The sequence below is a fragment of the Hakea prostrata genome, chromosome 2 (genome assembly GCF_041222555.1).
Source record: "Hakea prostrata isolate BN-2017 chromosome 2, UWA_Hpros_2, whole genome shotgun sequence".
NCBI lineage: Eukaryota > Viridiplantae > Streptophyta > Magnoliopsida > Proteales > Proteaceae > Hakea > Hakea prostrata.
This window is the reverse complement of record NC_142601.1, coordinates 813,585-830,494: the sequence shown is the minus strand read 5'-3', so window position 1 is coordinate 830,494 and position 16,910 is coordinate 813,585. Positions and strand designations below refer to the sequence as shown.

Sequence of the window (16,910 nt, the reverse complement as noted above, 5' to 3'; positions counted from 1 at the left end):
TGGTCATCTTGTCTCTGTATGATTAGCTCTTTGCAACTGTGTAAGGTCGCAAAATGCATTACTGCAAAGAACAAAAATAGAAGAGAGGAATGGTAAACCCCAAAACATAAATTTTATGCATTACACCAAATAGCATTATCTGCAAAATTAATAGTTAATCATCTATTCAGCTTCGTCTTTTTGATATCATGAACTCAAAGAGGTTAAAAATTCAGGTATTCACTAGAGGATAAAACCAACAATAGATTTGAACAAAAAATTTCTTTTATTTTTGAAGTGACAATCTTTTGAAAACAACGTTGCTATTGAATTCAATTATTCCTAGATATCCCCTAATATCCCACATTGTGAATGCAAGATCATAAGCAAAAAGCTACAAGTCCTACACATTGAAACAGGTAGAAAGAACACAGATAGGTCACCCCCACGCTAAGCGCGACCCCGACATATTTACTATAGCTACGCCTGTTTGGGTTGAACCTGCCGCTAACCTAGGACTCTTGATTCCTTCGACCCAGTGTGTTGATCTCTTTTCGTGTATTGCCCCTTTCCTTTTCTTGTTATCTCGTGTGTTCGGGTTGGCGGGTTACTCTCCTCTTGGTCGGTTGGCTTTCTGCTTTTTTGCCTGGGCGGGGGTGTGTCGTTTCGGCTTTTGGTGGTTCTTTTGGGTCTTCGTCCCTTCCGTTTTTCCCTGCGCGCCTGTGTGTGCCCTCACCTCTGTGTTATCGTCCGTTTTGCCGTTTGGGTTTTCCTTTGGTGTTTTATCTGTGGGTGGCGTGGGGTGGGGTGGTCCTGGTGGGTTGTCGGGCGGCTGGGCACTTTGGCTTTTGGGGTCGCGGCCCTTGCGCTGGTGTGCTGGGTTGGTGGTTTCTTTGTTCCTGGTGTTCTTTTCCCCTGGGGCGACGTTTATTGTTGGGTCCCCTTGGGTTTCCTCTCTCCTTCCATTGCCCGTCCTTCCTCTTCTTGTCTCCTGCATTCTCTCTTGCTCTTGCCCGTGCTTTCCTTTTTCTGTTTTCTTCCGGGGCTCTCTGCTCCCTTTGTTACTTCTTGGGGTCGTGTTTTTCCTCCCTTGCTTCCTGGTCCTTGTCTGGCCGGCCACCTCCCTTGCTTGGGGTCTCCGGGCGCCACTCGCTGCGGCTTTGGTTCTCTCTTTTCCCACTTTTGGCTTCCACCTCTTGTCTGCATCCTTCTTTGGTGGTCTCTATGCTGCTTGGGGGGGGGTCTCCCGCTCCCTGTTGGTCTCTCTCGTGCTTACCTTCCTCTCGTCCTGGTGGTGCGCTTTCCTCACCTTTGTGGTGCTGCTTTTGATCTTCTCTACTCCTATCGTGGCCTTCTCTGGTCGTTTTCGCCTGGTCTTCTATGTCCCCTTTCTTCTCTTTGTGGATACTCTTGGATCCTTTCTCCGTTGCGGTGCGTCCTTGTTGGGGCTTGCTGACTCCTTCGTATATTGTTTAACCTTTGTCATTTTTGGCTTGAGTGGGGCCTGGGTTCCTCTCTGTCTCATTCAATTTGGCATCCCATGCTCCATCTGTCCCGCCTTCCCGTCCCTGCGGTTCCTCCTGGCCAGCGCCCGTTTCGGGGCGGTTGTTCCCGCTTTCTTTCTATTTTCCCCGTGCGTTTCAGCATCCCTGGAGCCTGAGCGCCTCTGGGGAGGACCCACCATCATCGTGTTCTGGCGTCCTGCTCCTTCGCTCTCTGCTTGTTGCCTTTCTAGGCATCTTTGGTTTTTTTTCTTCTCCTCCTGGTGTGGTTATGGTATCTCATATCTGTCTCCATGCCCCGTTCTTTGGACTTTTGGGCTCGCTTCCCTCGTGGTCCCCTCCTCCTCTTCTGTTGTTCCGGTTGTATCAGCCATTGGCTCCTTTGTTTCGCTGCGTTCCCTCTTTGCCTCTTCTGTCTCTTCTTTTCCACTCTGGTGGCTGGGTTTCTTTGCTGTTGGTTCCTCCCCTTCTGTGCTTTCCCTGGTCCCTCCTCTGGTTGCGTCTGCTAGATCCACGTGCGTGTGGTCGCTTGGGCTGCCCCTCCCAGCTCGGGCCGCCACTCCGCTTCATCCCTAGTCCACTGTGTCCGTTATTCCACTGACCCTTCCGTGCTTGCCCTCCATCGTTCACTATCCATTTATCCTTGTTGAGTTTCCTCCCCTAGCCCGTCCTCTGTTTGTTTCCCCTTTCCAATTCGTGTTCTGGGCCAATGGGGTCTAGGCTTTCCTTGGCCCTGGGTCATCTAGTCGGACTGGTGCTGTTGTCTTCTCTGTTGTGCCCTACTATCTCTTTGTTTTTGCTATCTCTCAGGCACCGTCGTCTGTTTGACTTGGACTCTCCATTGTTCGCGGTTTCTCCTTTGTGCATCATTTTTCTTTCCTAGGGTGTTCACCTTCTTCTGGATCCGTTGGTGTCTCCTGTTCTCTTCCTGCTCCTGTGGTTTGCGTGTTGTCCTTTGACCTTCCACGGGTCTTGGTGGCTTTGGCTTTTTTACCTCTGTTTCTCTCCCTCGTGGCCCGTCTTGTTGGCTTTGGGTGTATTCTTGCTGTTTTTTCATGTGTCCTCCCCGGCTCCCTGGCTCTCTTGCCACCCTGTGGGTTTCCTTTTGGTTTTCCCGTTACTTGCTAGTGCTTGTGGTCCGGTTGGCTTCTCTTGGGTTATCCTGTGTCCCACCCTTTCCTCCCTTCTCCTGTGGTGTTCCTTTTCCTCTCTTCCCGTTGCCTGTGTGGTCCGGGCTTTCGCTGACATTCTATTTCCTTTGCTTGCGTGGGTTGTGTGCTTTGGCCGGCCACCTCCTTTCTTCATTGTATTCCAACCTTTCTGCCCCTGTTTTGCTTGGGTGTGGTCCTCTTTCCTTCGGGTTTTCCTCCGTTCTTGGGGTTCTTTGCCGTTTGCCTCTCATCTGTGCTGGTCCCTGGTCCCTGGCGGGTTGCTGGTGTCGTGCCTTAGATTGGGGCTGTGTCTGCTACCTGGTGGCTCCTGGGGTCGGCTTCGTCTTGCGCTTGCCTTCGCCGGTCTCGTCTCGGTTCGTCTCGTTCATTTTCAATCTCACTGTTGCATGTGGTCCAGATCTCGTCGTGCTGTCTCCCTGCTCTTGCGTGGACCGCATGCCCTAGGGCCTTCTGTTGTCGTCTTGTTTGTTTTTCCTCCTGGCTTTGCTTTTCTCGTTACAACTATCAATTTTAAGTACAAGACTTCATTTATACCAAAAATTATTCCAAGGAATGTAGATAGGATAATGGGAAATTTTCAATCAATCCCACCCACCCTCGAGTTACGCCCTAATATTAATGTCGCCCAGAGTTACCTAATTTATTAGTTAGAAACCCCTATTATTAACACTATTAATCTCAATTACCAAATCTAAAAGCACCATCCATGAACCAATCTCTCATACCTCGTAAGGATTTATAATTGAAAGAGAAATAAGTCACAGCCACTTAGTTGTATCCCCACCGGATTGTTTGAATTGAGTAATGTTACTAATGCCAGAATGTATTGAGCCTAAATCAAGTTCTCCAAGACCCTTCAAAAGCCAAACCAACTCTTTCTGTTGAGTATGAAATCCATCCCACCATGGATTCCCTAAAGAAACTCCATTTATTGACTTCTGGAATGTCTTGAACGTCCTACATTGACATGATCCATTCTACTGTCTTGGCAATTACTCTTTTTTTTTTTTTTTTTTTTTCCTTCTCAGAATGAAATTTTATTTATTTGAAGGGTATGTACATGAAAGGGTTTCCCCACTTCGAGCAAAACATCATCTAACCAGGCGGCAACACATAAGAATTCCTTTACCTGAAGTGAGGAAGGCCTGTCAGACGAGGCATTAGGAAACGTTGTTCTTTTGTCCATTACCAACTTAAGGAGATATTTGACATCAACATCAAATGAGCTTATTTCAGCATTGATAATTGCAATATGTAAAAGTAAGCTGCCGAGAATCACTTCAAAACATGTCTGCTCCATCCTTTAGATACTGCAACTCAAGCATGTACTTCACAACTATTGCTCCGTATCCAACTGCAGCTTTAATTAACTTTATAATGATTTATATCACTAGCAGCATCTGAGTTGATCTTGATGAAACTCAGAGGATTGGACATTGCTTTTCGACATTTCTATCCAAGAGCTCAATGGAACCTCAATAGAAGACAACTCAATCATCAGTGACTGGTTGCAAGGCAGACAATGTGGTCTCAAAACAATGATGACCTAGACACCTGAAATATTTATGACCCATTCAAACAGAGCTTAGCTGAATAAACAGCAATGAAGCATGTACCCACTAAAAAAAATTACTTTTAGTGGCAAAAACCGCCACCATTTGTTTAGTGGCGGTTTTCTAAAGCAAATAGTGGCGGTTTTTAGTGGCAGTATACAAAAACCGCCACTAATATTGTGATATTTAGTGGTGGTATACAACAAAGCACTCACCACTAATAGTCTGATATTTAAAACGGCTAACTGCCACAATTGTTGTTATTTAGTGGCAGATCTCACAAAAACCATCACTAATTATCAATATTTAGTTGCAAAATGTTTGGAACCGCCACTAATTCTACATATTTTACCAAGTCATATTTAGTGACATTACATGTGACAACCGCTGGTAAATTACTCCCAATTAGTGGCGGTTTTGTGTTTACAGCCACCAAATAGGTTAATTTTTTTTTTTTTTAAATGTCCCATGTTTTTGCATTTATTCCTGTAAGACAGTACAAATACATAAATAGAAAGAAATTTCAAGAAAGCTAAAAATATTAAAGAACAAAATTTAAGAAAACTAATACCAAATACATATTAATCAAATCAACTTATGTACAAATATACAACATTTAAGAACAAAAAAATCAAATGAAGAGTTTAATAACCAAGGCATCAATATCCTATAAAATTCCTGCCTCAAAATAGTAGTCAAATCAAGCTCCAAATCCTCCAATGGAACCCTCATCCACTAGTATCTCTGAAATCAAACTCATGCTTGGCAAAAACCTGCAATGCATCATACTTTTGAGCATTTCATTTCCTTTCTTCTTCTCTTTGTCTCTTTTCCTCTTCTCTTTCCTCTCTTTATCTCTTTTCCTCTTCTCTTTTTTAATCAACTCTGCAAGTCCACCATCCAACTACTTGTTTTGTTGGGTTTTTGTTAGCCCTAAATCTTTTGGACTTACTCCCGCTCCTAACAAATGTACCCGACCATGGGTATCTGGTCCCAAATGAGTGGTGAAGATACTTTCGAGGACTGGAACGTCATTTCGATTCTCTTTAGGCAAATTAGCCAACTCTTCATTTATCGCTCTCTGATCATTAAACATTTATCAACCAAGTTAGCCCACTAAAGACTCCAATATCATATCATATCATTCATGCAAACATTAATCTTATACATAAATGCATACCAAAGATAATAGTATTCTAAGCAGTTTCTAACATGGAGCTTAATTTGCTGGGTAAGAGATACCAATTAGTTCAACCATATAGATAATAAATACTGCTAGTTTTGCTTTCCTGATTCACGTAAAGCAGCAGTGCTACAGAATGAGAAGAGAAAACGGTCGCAACAGGTAGTACAAGAGCCACAAAAGAGAAGAAGGAGATCGAAAATATAAAGATTTTACATGTCAAACATGGGTTTATGATTCAATCTTTTATAAAGATTTTCCATGTCAAACATGGGTTTATTGCACAGAGTATGATATCCCTGAAAAACTGAAGATTTTATTAATTACATACACAGAACAGAAAGCAGATGAACCCCCACTAGGATCAAAGCTCCCTTTAGGCCTGTAGCCTTCCATTTGGTTGAAACTTCAGTGGAAGTGACTTGAAGCTCAAGTTGGGTTCATTTTTGGCAAATCATGTGGTGGTTCAACCAGTTTATCATGAACATCACATCCTAAAGTTCTTAATACCAAACATCATCTGTCCTGTTTTCTAATCATTGAACGTAAAAAGAAATCTCAGTTGCATTATTGAGATTTTTTAGTAAGAGCATATTATTGAGCCAGTCCAATATCTCCAAAGCACAAAGCCCATCACCCAACTAACATGCTTTTTCAAGCAAAAATATTTCAAAAAAAAAGGTGGTCGTGGATATGGTCCTCTATTGTGATGGCAATGTTGTATCTTAACTCTTCTAATGTAGGATTCTACGACTGAAGCCAAGTTGTCAACCAGCTCTAAAACTAAATAGAATTCCAAAATAAATAACTAGCCAGCTTCCATATGGACCAGCAACCTAGGTTGGACTGGTTCCATCTAGGTTTAGGTCTCCAAAATTGGTCATATTTACCCAACCAAGCACTACTACATCAACTAGACTTGAACGAGTAATAGATTTTAATGAAGACAGAAAGCCAACCACCAAACTTAAACTGAACCAGCCAGTAGTAAGAGATTTGAAAGACTAAAGTAACAGAAAGTCAACCAAAGAACAGGGGTTCCACCATACATATAAACAGGAAAGGTATAACAAAGGAAAAAGGTGGAATAGACAAGAAAGGAGGAATAGTTGGATATTTCTTGCACGAAAGCAAACTCAGACTTAAAGCCAGCCAAGAGGGGGAAAAGGAGAGAGCCAGTCAAGCAGCCTTGAAGCTTAACCAAAAACAACTCACAAGCAACAAGCAAATAACAGCTTCACAATACTCAGAAATTTCCATTCAAAACTAAATCTTCTTGATGGTTAAATATGTGCAGATATGGACTCCGATTCTAATTCAATCATGAAACCCATGATTTTCCAAGATGTAGAGTCGAGATTAGAGCAAGACCCAAAAAATACCAAAACTCGACTGAGATCTTGGTCCAACTCAATTACTTTTTCTTCAAGAAAGGTGTATTTTTACCCAAATTAAAAATTTGCACCTAATAGTTATTGGCGGAATGCATATTAGGATAACTTGTATAACAACAAAATGCATCAGAACTTGTTTGATATTTAGAAAGAGTTCTTACTCAAAGGTAGTGATCTGCAGAACTGGGCATGTCTGCCATCCAACATATTACATGAAACTTTCAATCTATGAACTTCAATATAATAAAAACAAATGATGGCACCAAACAATCAAATTTCACCTCTCCAACATTATCTCAAAGTCCTACTCAATCTGATCTACAAACCAAAACCAGAACTACTTTCATCGGTACGATTCTGTTGCAACCTTCCACCCTCTGTCACTACAGTAGCAAAGCAGTAACACTTGAATGGAAGTTCCCACAAAATCCAATTAAGAAAGTAAGTTTTCTGAATAATTTCAAAATTATTGGATCCCAACTCCACCAAACCATGGCAACCAATGAGAATCCGTTGATGATAATAAAAATCTGGAGAAAACAAGCATGTAAATCTGGCATTCCTTATTTTCTCCCTATAAATTTGGATCACTTCCCAAATTAGGATTAATGGAGGTTGGTGAAAAAACTAATATCAATCAGATGGCTGGTAGATCTCAAAAACCACCTTGCATTTGATCTTGTAAGAGAAATGATCCTAGTTGGAGGTTGAAAAGTTTGTACTTACAAGTTAAACAGTAGCAAGCTGATAAGAACCTTCATATTTGAAGAACATTTGTAAAAGATGCAATACAGTAACCAAACAAAACACCCAACAATGTGTCAAACGGATTAAACATTGACCCCACCGGCCTTGATCAGACACAAGACAAATCTAGAAGCAAGCAGCAAAAAGCCCTTATATCATAAAAGTTCATGTTCAATGCTTGCACCCCTAAGAGCCTTATATAACAAGGGAAACAAACCTAAAGTACAACTAGACTTATAGAATGCTAATCCAGCTGCACTGGAACACTAACTAACAATTAATTTTAACCTGAATTTTAACACCACAGAACTGGGACTGAACCCATAAACAACCTAAAATAAACCACATAAGAAAGAAATAAACTAACTAATCCTGTATGCTAACCTTAATATGCATACTTCAGGTAAATGACCTATTACATAGAAAATCCACGGAATCAGAAGCACAACATTTATAGACCCCAAACCTAGAATATTCCTAATAAAACAAGCCTACTTCAGTGAGAATCTGCATCATTCCACTCAGCAAAGGGGGCAGGGGACCTGGGGCACCTCCCTCTTCTAGTACCCCCTTCCAGCAATAAAATCTGTTCAGTGATGCTGCAAAGCCCAAAAACCCATACTTGCAGTTAAATATCATATCTCGAAGTCAAGTATATTGTTAATTTGAAACCATAAGCTACATAACTAGGCAGAAATTCAGCAACAAGCAAGATGAAACTGAATTGAAAGAACAAAGGGAAGTCCCAAGAAGAATTTAACCTTAGCCTTTCTATAGTGACTTCACTACTTCCTTGAAACAAATACTGTTTTGAGTAATTATATAAAATTTACAAAATCCTAATGAAAATAAAATTATTTTCCATTATGAGAGCAAAATCTTTGGAATCTAGAATCAGAAAAGACTAATACTACATGAAAACAAACAAGCCAAAGTATCATAATGGAAACCTTCATGTAAACAAACAAACCTTAACACATGAACAGACTTTAGCTCTTAATATCATAGAGAGAACCTGAGTGAAAAACAAAAGCACAAGTGTTGTGTAGTAAACCTGTGTGTGCTATGTAGTTTAAGGGGATTGACATGGTTAAAATAAATCCAGCAAAGGTGATTGGTCCTCTTTAGCAACTTCAGAAACTAGAAATCTTAAAAACAAAAATTGATGACAATGATGCAGCCAAGGACTGATCAGTTGCAGCAGCAATCAGAAATCCAAACTGTAAACCTAACGAAAATGAGTAAGGAGAATATGATGCACACGAACCTTTAAATCTGGTAGTTCAATCACGCATGCACATTCAATAACTTCTGCCCCAGCACGCTCTAGGAAAGGGGAAAAAATCAACTTGTACCTGTCAGACCCTAATCATCTCATAAGATCTATTAAAACCTTAAATGGTGAAGTGGAAAACGCAGTAAAGAGAGAGAGAGAGAGAGAGAGAGAGAGAGAGAGAGAGACGCAGGAAAGATAACAGATCTTGAGGGAATGAGGAAAAATAATTGAATCAGGTGAAAATATGAGACAGATTATTACCTATTTCCAGAGTCCGAAGAGATAAGACTTCACCATACGATCAAAAGCTCCATTAACGCTCAAAAGTTGCAGACAATACTTCACCAATCTGAAACCAGTAGAGAAGATTGAAAGCCGAAAATGCCTTGATAACCAGAAGACAAGAACCATAGAGAAAATCGAAGAGAAGCAAAGAAGCAGCTTAAATGAAAACCGAAGAGAAACAGAGAAGCATAGGTTCCTTCAACTCTTCGTCTTCCCAAAATCGAAGTGAAAATAGGTGAAAATAGGCACAGCCGCGCAGGGTTGGGCGGGAAGAAATTGGGCAAAAGTGGCGGTATATGTTCGGGTATATGCTGGCGGTTTCACAAAACCGACACACAATAGGGTTATCTCCAGCGGTTCTCAACAAACCGCTCCAAATATCCGTATACTCAATGGCGTTACGAAGGAAAATGCCACTAATTACGTTACCGACGCTTTCCGAAAAAACGCCACTAATATGTTGACAATTACCGACGGTTTCCAAAAACCGCCACTAAATCCTAGTTCTTTCATTCCTCCTTCATCCTTCCATCAGGATAGGGCGGGGTTTGTGGATTATAAACTGCCGCTAAATGTGTATTATTAGTGGCGGTTTATAAACCGCCACTAATTAAATGTCACTAATTGTCATTTTTCTTGTAGTGAGCATTGTAGTGGTGAAATTTGATGGAGAAAAAAGGGAAGTGAAGACACAAATGAAGAAACTAGCTATAAAACAGTCTCCATATGGTTGCATTAACATTTGTAAGGTGTTTGACCAAAGGCTAAAGCCAGTAAGTTGTAACATGTGTCGTACAAATCAGAAGAGTACAGTTTACAGCAATAAGCACGTCCAGTGAATAGGTTATGTATTGCACAAAGGGGATGATACCACAGTGTATACTTTGTCTCTCTATCTTGGTTGTTTTTTAATCTGTTTTCGCATTCTCAATTAATTCATTGCTGACCTCCCACAATCAACAACGACCATGAAAAAATAAGGCCCCAAAAGTGAGATACTTCAAATCATGAAAGTAAATAGATAAGGATAGCAATATTAGCAATATTCAACTCCTAACATTCAAAAGATAGACGAAAACAGCACAAAATCCTATCATTGCTTGGAGTCTAAAAGAAAATATGACGCTGAAACCATATAATTATGTCAAATTAACAATCAGAGAACATACACAACAGTTTCTTAAGACTAAGAAGCACCTCTTTGTCCTTCATCTTCCAGCAGTTACATTTCTTGTTGATCTTCTTCATCCTCAAAGCATCTAGCAGTTTCGCCAAACTCCACCGTCCAACATCAGCACAGAAAGGAACAAGAACCAGCACCTGGGCATTAAATTTGAACATGGAAGAAGTGTAAGTGCACCAAGGAAAAAACATTGAAGGACAAAAAGGAAACACTAAACTGTTCAAGGCAAATTCAAAAGTGTCTACTTACAGCATCAAAGGTTCAGGTTCATCTGAGGATTAATGATTACCACTAGATTCTTAGATGGGACTTAGGTCCCACTTTAGTCTCCCTAGCATCAGAACCCATGCCATCGTGTAAGTTCACATCTCCAGCCTCTAAGAACTGCTTCTCATATCTTCTGTTCTTCAAAATAAAATCAGATTCCTTCATCAATCTGGCATACTTCTTCCTCACTTCCAAGACGGGATGAGTTTCCATTGCTGAATCATCATTATAGGGTTCCTTGAGAATCACAGTGCAAGTCTTGTTCCTCAAAGATAGGTAAAACAAGTGGGGATGGCGTTCAAACGCCTTGTAGAATTTTTGGGGCAAATACATGTATGGGCGAAGACAAAAAAGCATCTTTCTTTGGACAGAATGATCAACAAAGAGGCTCAACAATTCATGAAGGACACCCACAACTCGTTTTTCAGAGATATCACTATTTGGATTCAAATTAGAGGTGTCATCATACGGAGACACATATGGAAGCTTCTGAAATTCGTCTAACCAGTTTGAGATCTTCCTCTTCAGTCTCAACCCCTTGGAAGGGAAAAGAGGGTAGGAAATCACCTCTGTACTCTCACCTCTCATAATGGCATTCTTCTGCATTACAGAAAGCATCGTTTCTCCATCCGGCTCGACATTCAACCCTTGAAGCCCATCACCCATGTCCACTAATTTGAAAGAGGAACCAAGAGTCTCTTCTGGGTTCTTCAGGAACTCATCTGGCACCCCAAGATACCATTGAAGCCCTCGAATTACATTCATTGGAAGCCTCTTCTCCTTACTCATCAACAACAACTTCTTTAGCCTGGCAATAATATTAGCCCTTTGATCTCTATAAACCACACGCTCTTCTCTGTCAAGATCTATGGCTTCTTGGGTCAATCTAAACCACGGAAGATTGTAATTTGGTCCTGCAAATTCTTCGAAAACAGATGGGTATCGCCTGAGAAAGCTTGAAATTTTACCTCGAACCCCCAATTTAAATCCGCTTTTGGAGATGGCAGAGATTGGGATCTGCTGATAGGGCTCTTCAGCAATGCAGTTTTTTATGGTGATAAGAGGTTTGAGTTCTGGGGAACTGTGAACAATTTCAATGGAGTCATAAAAGGTGTCCTTCTTCCACCTCATCTTCACATCTACGTAGTTGGATTTTTGGATGAAACTGAAACTGGTTTGTTCTTCATAGAGAATCAGTGATCGTTGAGAAGCAAAAAGTAGTCTTTTCAGCTTCCTGAGGTGTGATTGATTGAAAACCATGGATGGTGATGCTTTAACAACGCACAAAGAACCACCAGTAATTGGGAGTGACTACAACCAATTGTCACCTAAACAGATGATTCAAAGTATGCATCCCTATGCACCCAACCATCCCTATCCACAATGCCCATTTCCAAACATGTGGCCACCACTCAGCCACTTCACCTCTCAAGCTGTATCTTTCCAAACCCTACCCTCTACGATCTTCTAACAATGCCACTATAGATTCTTCCGCGTATTGCCCAGTTAATTGCAACTATGAAATAGTACCCCGGCAAGGGTTCTCCGTGCCCTTGAACCTGCATAGGCCAATGAAGAGCATGGGCAACATCAACTAGGTGGTCATCTTGTCTATGTATGATTAGCTCTTTGCAACTATGTAAAGTTGCAAAATGCCAGTAAAGGTTTATTAATACTGCAAAGAACAAAAATAAAAGAGAGGAATGGTAAACCCCAAAACATAAATTTTATGCAATACACCAAATAGCATTATCTGCAAAATTAATAGTTAATCATCTATTCAGCTTCGTCTTTTTGGTGTCATGAACTAAAAGAGGTTAAAAATTCAGGTATTCACTAGAGGATAAAACCAACAATAGATTTGAACAAGAAATTTCTTTTATTTTGAAGTGACAATCTTTTGAAAACAACTTTACTATTGAATTCAATTATCCCTAGATATCTCCTAATATCCCACATTGTGAATGCAAGATCATAAGCAAAGAAATGCTACAAGTTCCTACTACATTTGAAACAAGCAGATAGGTCACCAGAATAGTAACAAGCAGATAGGTCACCGGCCACTGCTAAAGTCGTCAGGAAGCCCCTGACATATTTATAACTAAATGTTGAACCTGCCGAAGCTAAACTTCTAAGCAGAGCCGTCTTGAATTACCTTGCGAACCTAAAAGTGTGTTAATCTCTTTTCGTAAGATATAATAAGCCCAACCTTTCCCTTTTACTTTAAGCTAATCACATCGTGAATAAGATAATCAGAGGTTGCAGGAGACGGTGTATAACTCTTAAACACATCACAAATAGGTACAGAAGATTGGCAATTAACAAATAACTGCTTCAACTAGCCCATTGCCTAGACAAGAGCAGACGGGGAAGATGGATGCAATGACAAAAATTTTTAAGGCTTTTAGCAGATGAGTTAAAACTTTTGAAGCAGGAAATCATTACAAAGTCGCCATTCCATAATTAATTAACCCAAAACAAATGCAGTAGAAAAACATTTTGATGATAAAGAGGGTAAGAGAAACAAAGACCTCACCTCATGTGTTGTCGTCACCAACAAAAGTTTGCCAGCTATTGGAGATTTTTAACACTTTGACAAGTAGTATTTAAAATATCATAAAAGAAATGGAAGTGAAGAAACGATGCAAGGAGATGGAGAAGATGAAGAAGATCCTGGTGGGTTGAATCCAACAAGAAGACAGAAAAGACAAATGAGGGACACTTTGGCTTTAATGGAGGATACACAAGCCAGGCTAGCACGCACTTGCCGCTGGTAAAGCAGTTAGGGTTGAAGAATGATAGCTTTCTTTTTGGACCTGGTGTTCTTTTTCCTCTTAGAGAACGAGAACGATTTACTATTAGGGTAACACCGAACTTGGGTAAGTGGGATGACTAGCGTTGACTCATACAACTCTACTGTGCACAATAAGGGTGTCAATATGGTTCGGTATCAGTAATTTGGTACAGTATAGTACCGTACCGCATTTCAAACCATCAAACCAAAACCGTACCGTACCAAATTTTTACGGTACAGTATGAAAACCGTATTTTAAAAACGGTTCAGTACATTTCGGTTTGAAATCGGTCCGACAAAAATGGAACGGTTCGGTATATGGTATGTTATGAATTCGGTATAAAATCATATCACTTTGCTAATGAATCCTAATTTAGAAGGGCATTTATGCCCAAATAACAGTTTTTCTTTTATTTCTTATGTAATCCTTTTGAATATTGTGAAACACTTTGCTGTGTTTGGTATGTTTGCTCGGGATAAGATTTTGGTTTAGAATAATAAATAAATAAAAATCACGTTTTAAAATATCCAGATAAATTCAGATGAAATAGAAGAAAAACCTAACATTAATGAGTTGCAGGATTGGGATAAAGAGGCTCGAGAAAAGGTTTCATACACTCTGATTTAGCAAAGCAATGCACCCATAGTTGAGTTTCATTAAAACAATTCTTAAGAGACTAAGAGTCAGAACTCTCCAACGGGGTTTTGAAGCATTTTGGGCCGGTTGGATGGATTATGGATAGGTAGAAAGTTCACTCAATTAGAAAAAAGATTCTAATTTTGTTAAAACAATTCTAATCTATGCTTCTCACATTATGAGCAGCAGTGGTTGAGCTTCAAAAAATTAATGGCAGAATTGAAGCTCTACCAGTAAGCATGATACTCTTAAGATGCACAATAAGTTTCTGTTTAAACTCTGCCTTGTTCTCTCAGATCATTGCCTCAATTCATAAATAAGAAAATTTTGGATACAAGAATCAAACATTGACATAATTCTTCTTCTCTTTGTCAATTCAAAGATTAATTATGTGCCGCAGCAGCCTTTTTCCAAGAGAATTGTGAGTGTTTTAAGAGTTGCAGAAACTGAAAAATCGAGGAACAGAGGATCTAACAGAAACAGAACCTCTTTCAGTCTCTTTCCCTTTCTAGGTCAATAAAGTTAAAACAGAGGATCCGGAGAACGCCTAATTTCCCCATAGCAAGTAATTAAACATCACAGGCTGTACAAGAAAAATAAATCAAAAGGTGATTGAGATGAGATGTAACACAGTTCACAAAAACATAAAGTAACAAGGAAAGAGAACTCCAAAACTTGCGATTCAGATCCCTACCGATTATTCCATAGGACAAATCCACAAGTGCTTTTGAGATCCTTCAGAGAATTGTTACGAATCAGATCTCGAACTAAAGCTTTAACTATTGAAGCTTCAACTCGCAGAGTCGCAGTCACAGAGAGCCAGAGACGAACGACCAGAGAACTCGAACTGAAGGCTGAAGCTTGAACTCGAAGTCTCGAAATGAAGACTGAACTGCTGAAGCTTGAAGAAGGCTGAAGCTTGAAGAAGGCTAAAGCTTGAAGAAGGCTCAAGAGTCGCAGAGAGGTGAGAGCCTGAGAGGAACGAAGTAACGAACATCGGGATTTAGGATTATTAATAGGTGTGCAAGTTTGGCCTGGCGGCACTTACCGCCCCAAACCCGCCCTGAGTGAATAACTCAAAAAGGGCTTGGGCTGAAGATTTTGGCCTAAGGCGGGTTAGGGCCAAAATATTCTAGTCTTGAACTAGGGCCAAGGGCGGGCCTCGGATTACTCTTTGGCCCACCCAATCCATCTCAGCTTGTCCCTGATTTTGGCCCTGATTTTGGCATTTATTCTGGCATGATTCTAGCCCTAATTTTGGCCCCGATTTTGATTCTGATTCTGGCCTTGATTTTTGCCCTGATTCTGGCCCTGATCTTGGCCCTAATCCAGGGCCCTAATATTGGCCTTGATCTAGGCCCATGATTTTGGCCATGATTTGAATCTGGACCCCCTCCATCCATATGGAGAGGAATTATATAATCCATATGGGTGAATATTTGACACGTGTAAAATTTTAAAAACATGATCATATTTTGTAAAAAAATTAATACAAATAAATTATATTTTCATTACCAATGTAGTAAGCATCCACCTGATTTTGGCCCAATTCTGACCTTAATTTTGGCTCTAGTCTTGATGTTAATTTGACCCTGATCATGTATTAGATTTTTACCATAATCTTCACATTAACATTAATATAACTATAAGTCTTGACTTTGACCTTCAATCATTTTGATCATATTAGACTATGAATTCACTTTTTATATTATTTTTTAAATAAAAAATTTTTTTAACTAAGTCATTTTTAGTTCCAAAAAATTATTGGTTTTTTTTTTTTTTACCAAGGGGAGATAATATATTATAAATAATAAAAGCTAATATATAGAGAATTAATATCTAACAAATCTACACCCCAACTTCTTATCATGAATATTGACATATTTCTTTTGCCTCCAATGTGATATTTCTGAATAAGGGGAAAAAATATATATTAAAGACGGATAACTATGTTTGTAACTAAAATATAATTTTCTTTAACTACGAAAAATATATCAATACTAAATTATCGTTGATTTACTTGTTAACAATAATTTTTTTTATTTTATTTTTTTTTTTTTATTTATTTATTTATTTATTTTTTTTGAATAAGGATATCAATGGGAGGGGTTTTCAATTTCCATCACCAAAGTAATGGTTCAATTTCTATCATCAAAGCAATGAGAGACTTTAGAGATCAATATAGAATTATGGAGTATGAATTTATTTATGTTTAAAACAACATTATCAACTTATTAATTATTTGATCATTTTGTATGAGCTTGAATCATCTTATATTTCTATGAATTTTATTTTTAGTTTTTTATGATTTATTATTATTATTATTATTATTATTATTATTATATTATTATTATTATTATTATTATTATTATTATTATTATTATTATTTTATTATTATTTTATTATTATATTATATTATTATTATTATTATTATTATTATTATTATTATTATTATTATTATTATTATTATTATTATTATTTTATGAATTTACATTTGATGTTTTAGGTCAAAGGATATGACCAATTAAGGCTTGGGCCAAGATAGGGTCAATCAGGGCCAAGGACAAGGCTAATCAAGGTCAGGGACAATTAGGGCCAGGGACAGGGCCAATCAGGGTCAAGGCTAGGGCTAGGGCCAACCCATCCCAACCCAGCCCAATTAGGGCCAATTAGGATGGGAATGGGCTTGGTTTGGCCCTGTAGGGCTTAGGACCAGGGAAAATAATCATTGGCCTTGAACTAGGGTCAGGGCGGGAATGGGCTCATATTAGAACATATAGGGCTGGGCTTGGGATTGCAAAAGCCCGACCCAGCCTGGCCCAGTTGCAGCCCTAAATTTATTAAAGAGTATTAAGGTTTAAAGTCTAAACTGAAATTACAAAAATAACCTTAAATATTATATGAAATAATGAAAACAGTACGAAAACCAGTATTCGGT

The 16,910-nt window shown here is 39.3% G+C and overlaps 1 protein-coding gene across 12 annotated transcripts; it reads right to left on the bottom strand.

Annotated features, from left to right (window-relative positions):
* Positions 1-4,512: 4,512 nt before the first annotated feature.
* WTF9 (Ubiquitin carboxyl-terminal hydrolase family protein) lies at positions 4,513-14,943 on the bottom strand. 12 transcript variants are annotated; one of them, XR_016171494.1, is made up of 6 exons: positions 14,667-14,943; positions 13,078-14,555; positions 10,524-12,216; positions 10,289-10,411; positions 9,068-9,155; positions 4,514-8,885 (listed from the first exon to the last, which is right to left on the bottom strand). XR_016171494.1 is itself a non-coding variant. In XM_089143724.1 (3 exons), exon 2 carries the CDS (start codon positions 11,799-11,801, stop codon positions 10,566-10,568), a length of 1,236 nt encoding a protein of 411 aa, XP_088999850.1. In that variant the 5' UTR covers positions 11,802-12,216; positions 13,078-14,943; the 3' UTR covers positions 9,174-10,411; positions 10,524-10,565. The 12 variants fall into 12 exon arrangements, 1 of the variants encoding a protein (XP_088999850.1); XR_016171488.1 differs by having other exon boundaries at positions 4,575-5,287; positions 8,798-8,885; positions 13,078-14,943; XR_016171495.1 differs by having other exon boundaries at positions 4,575-5,287; positions 8,798-8,856; positions 13,078-14,943.
* Positions 14,944-16,910: the final 1,967 nt, after the last annotated feature.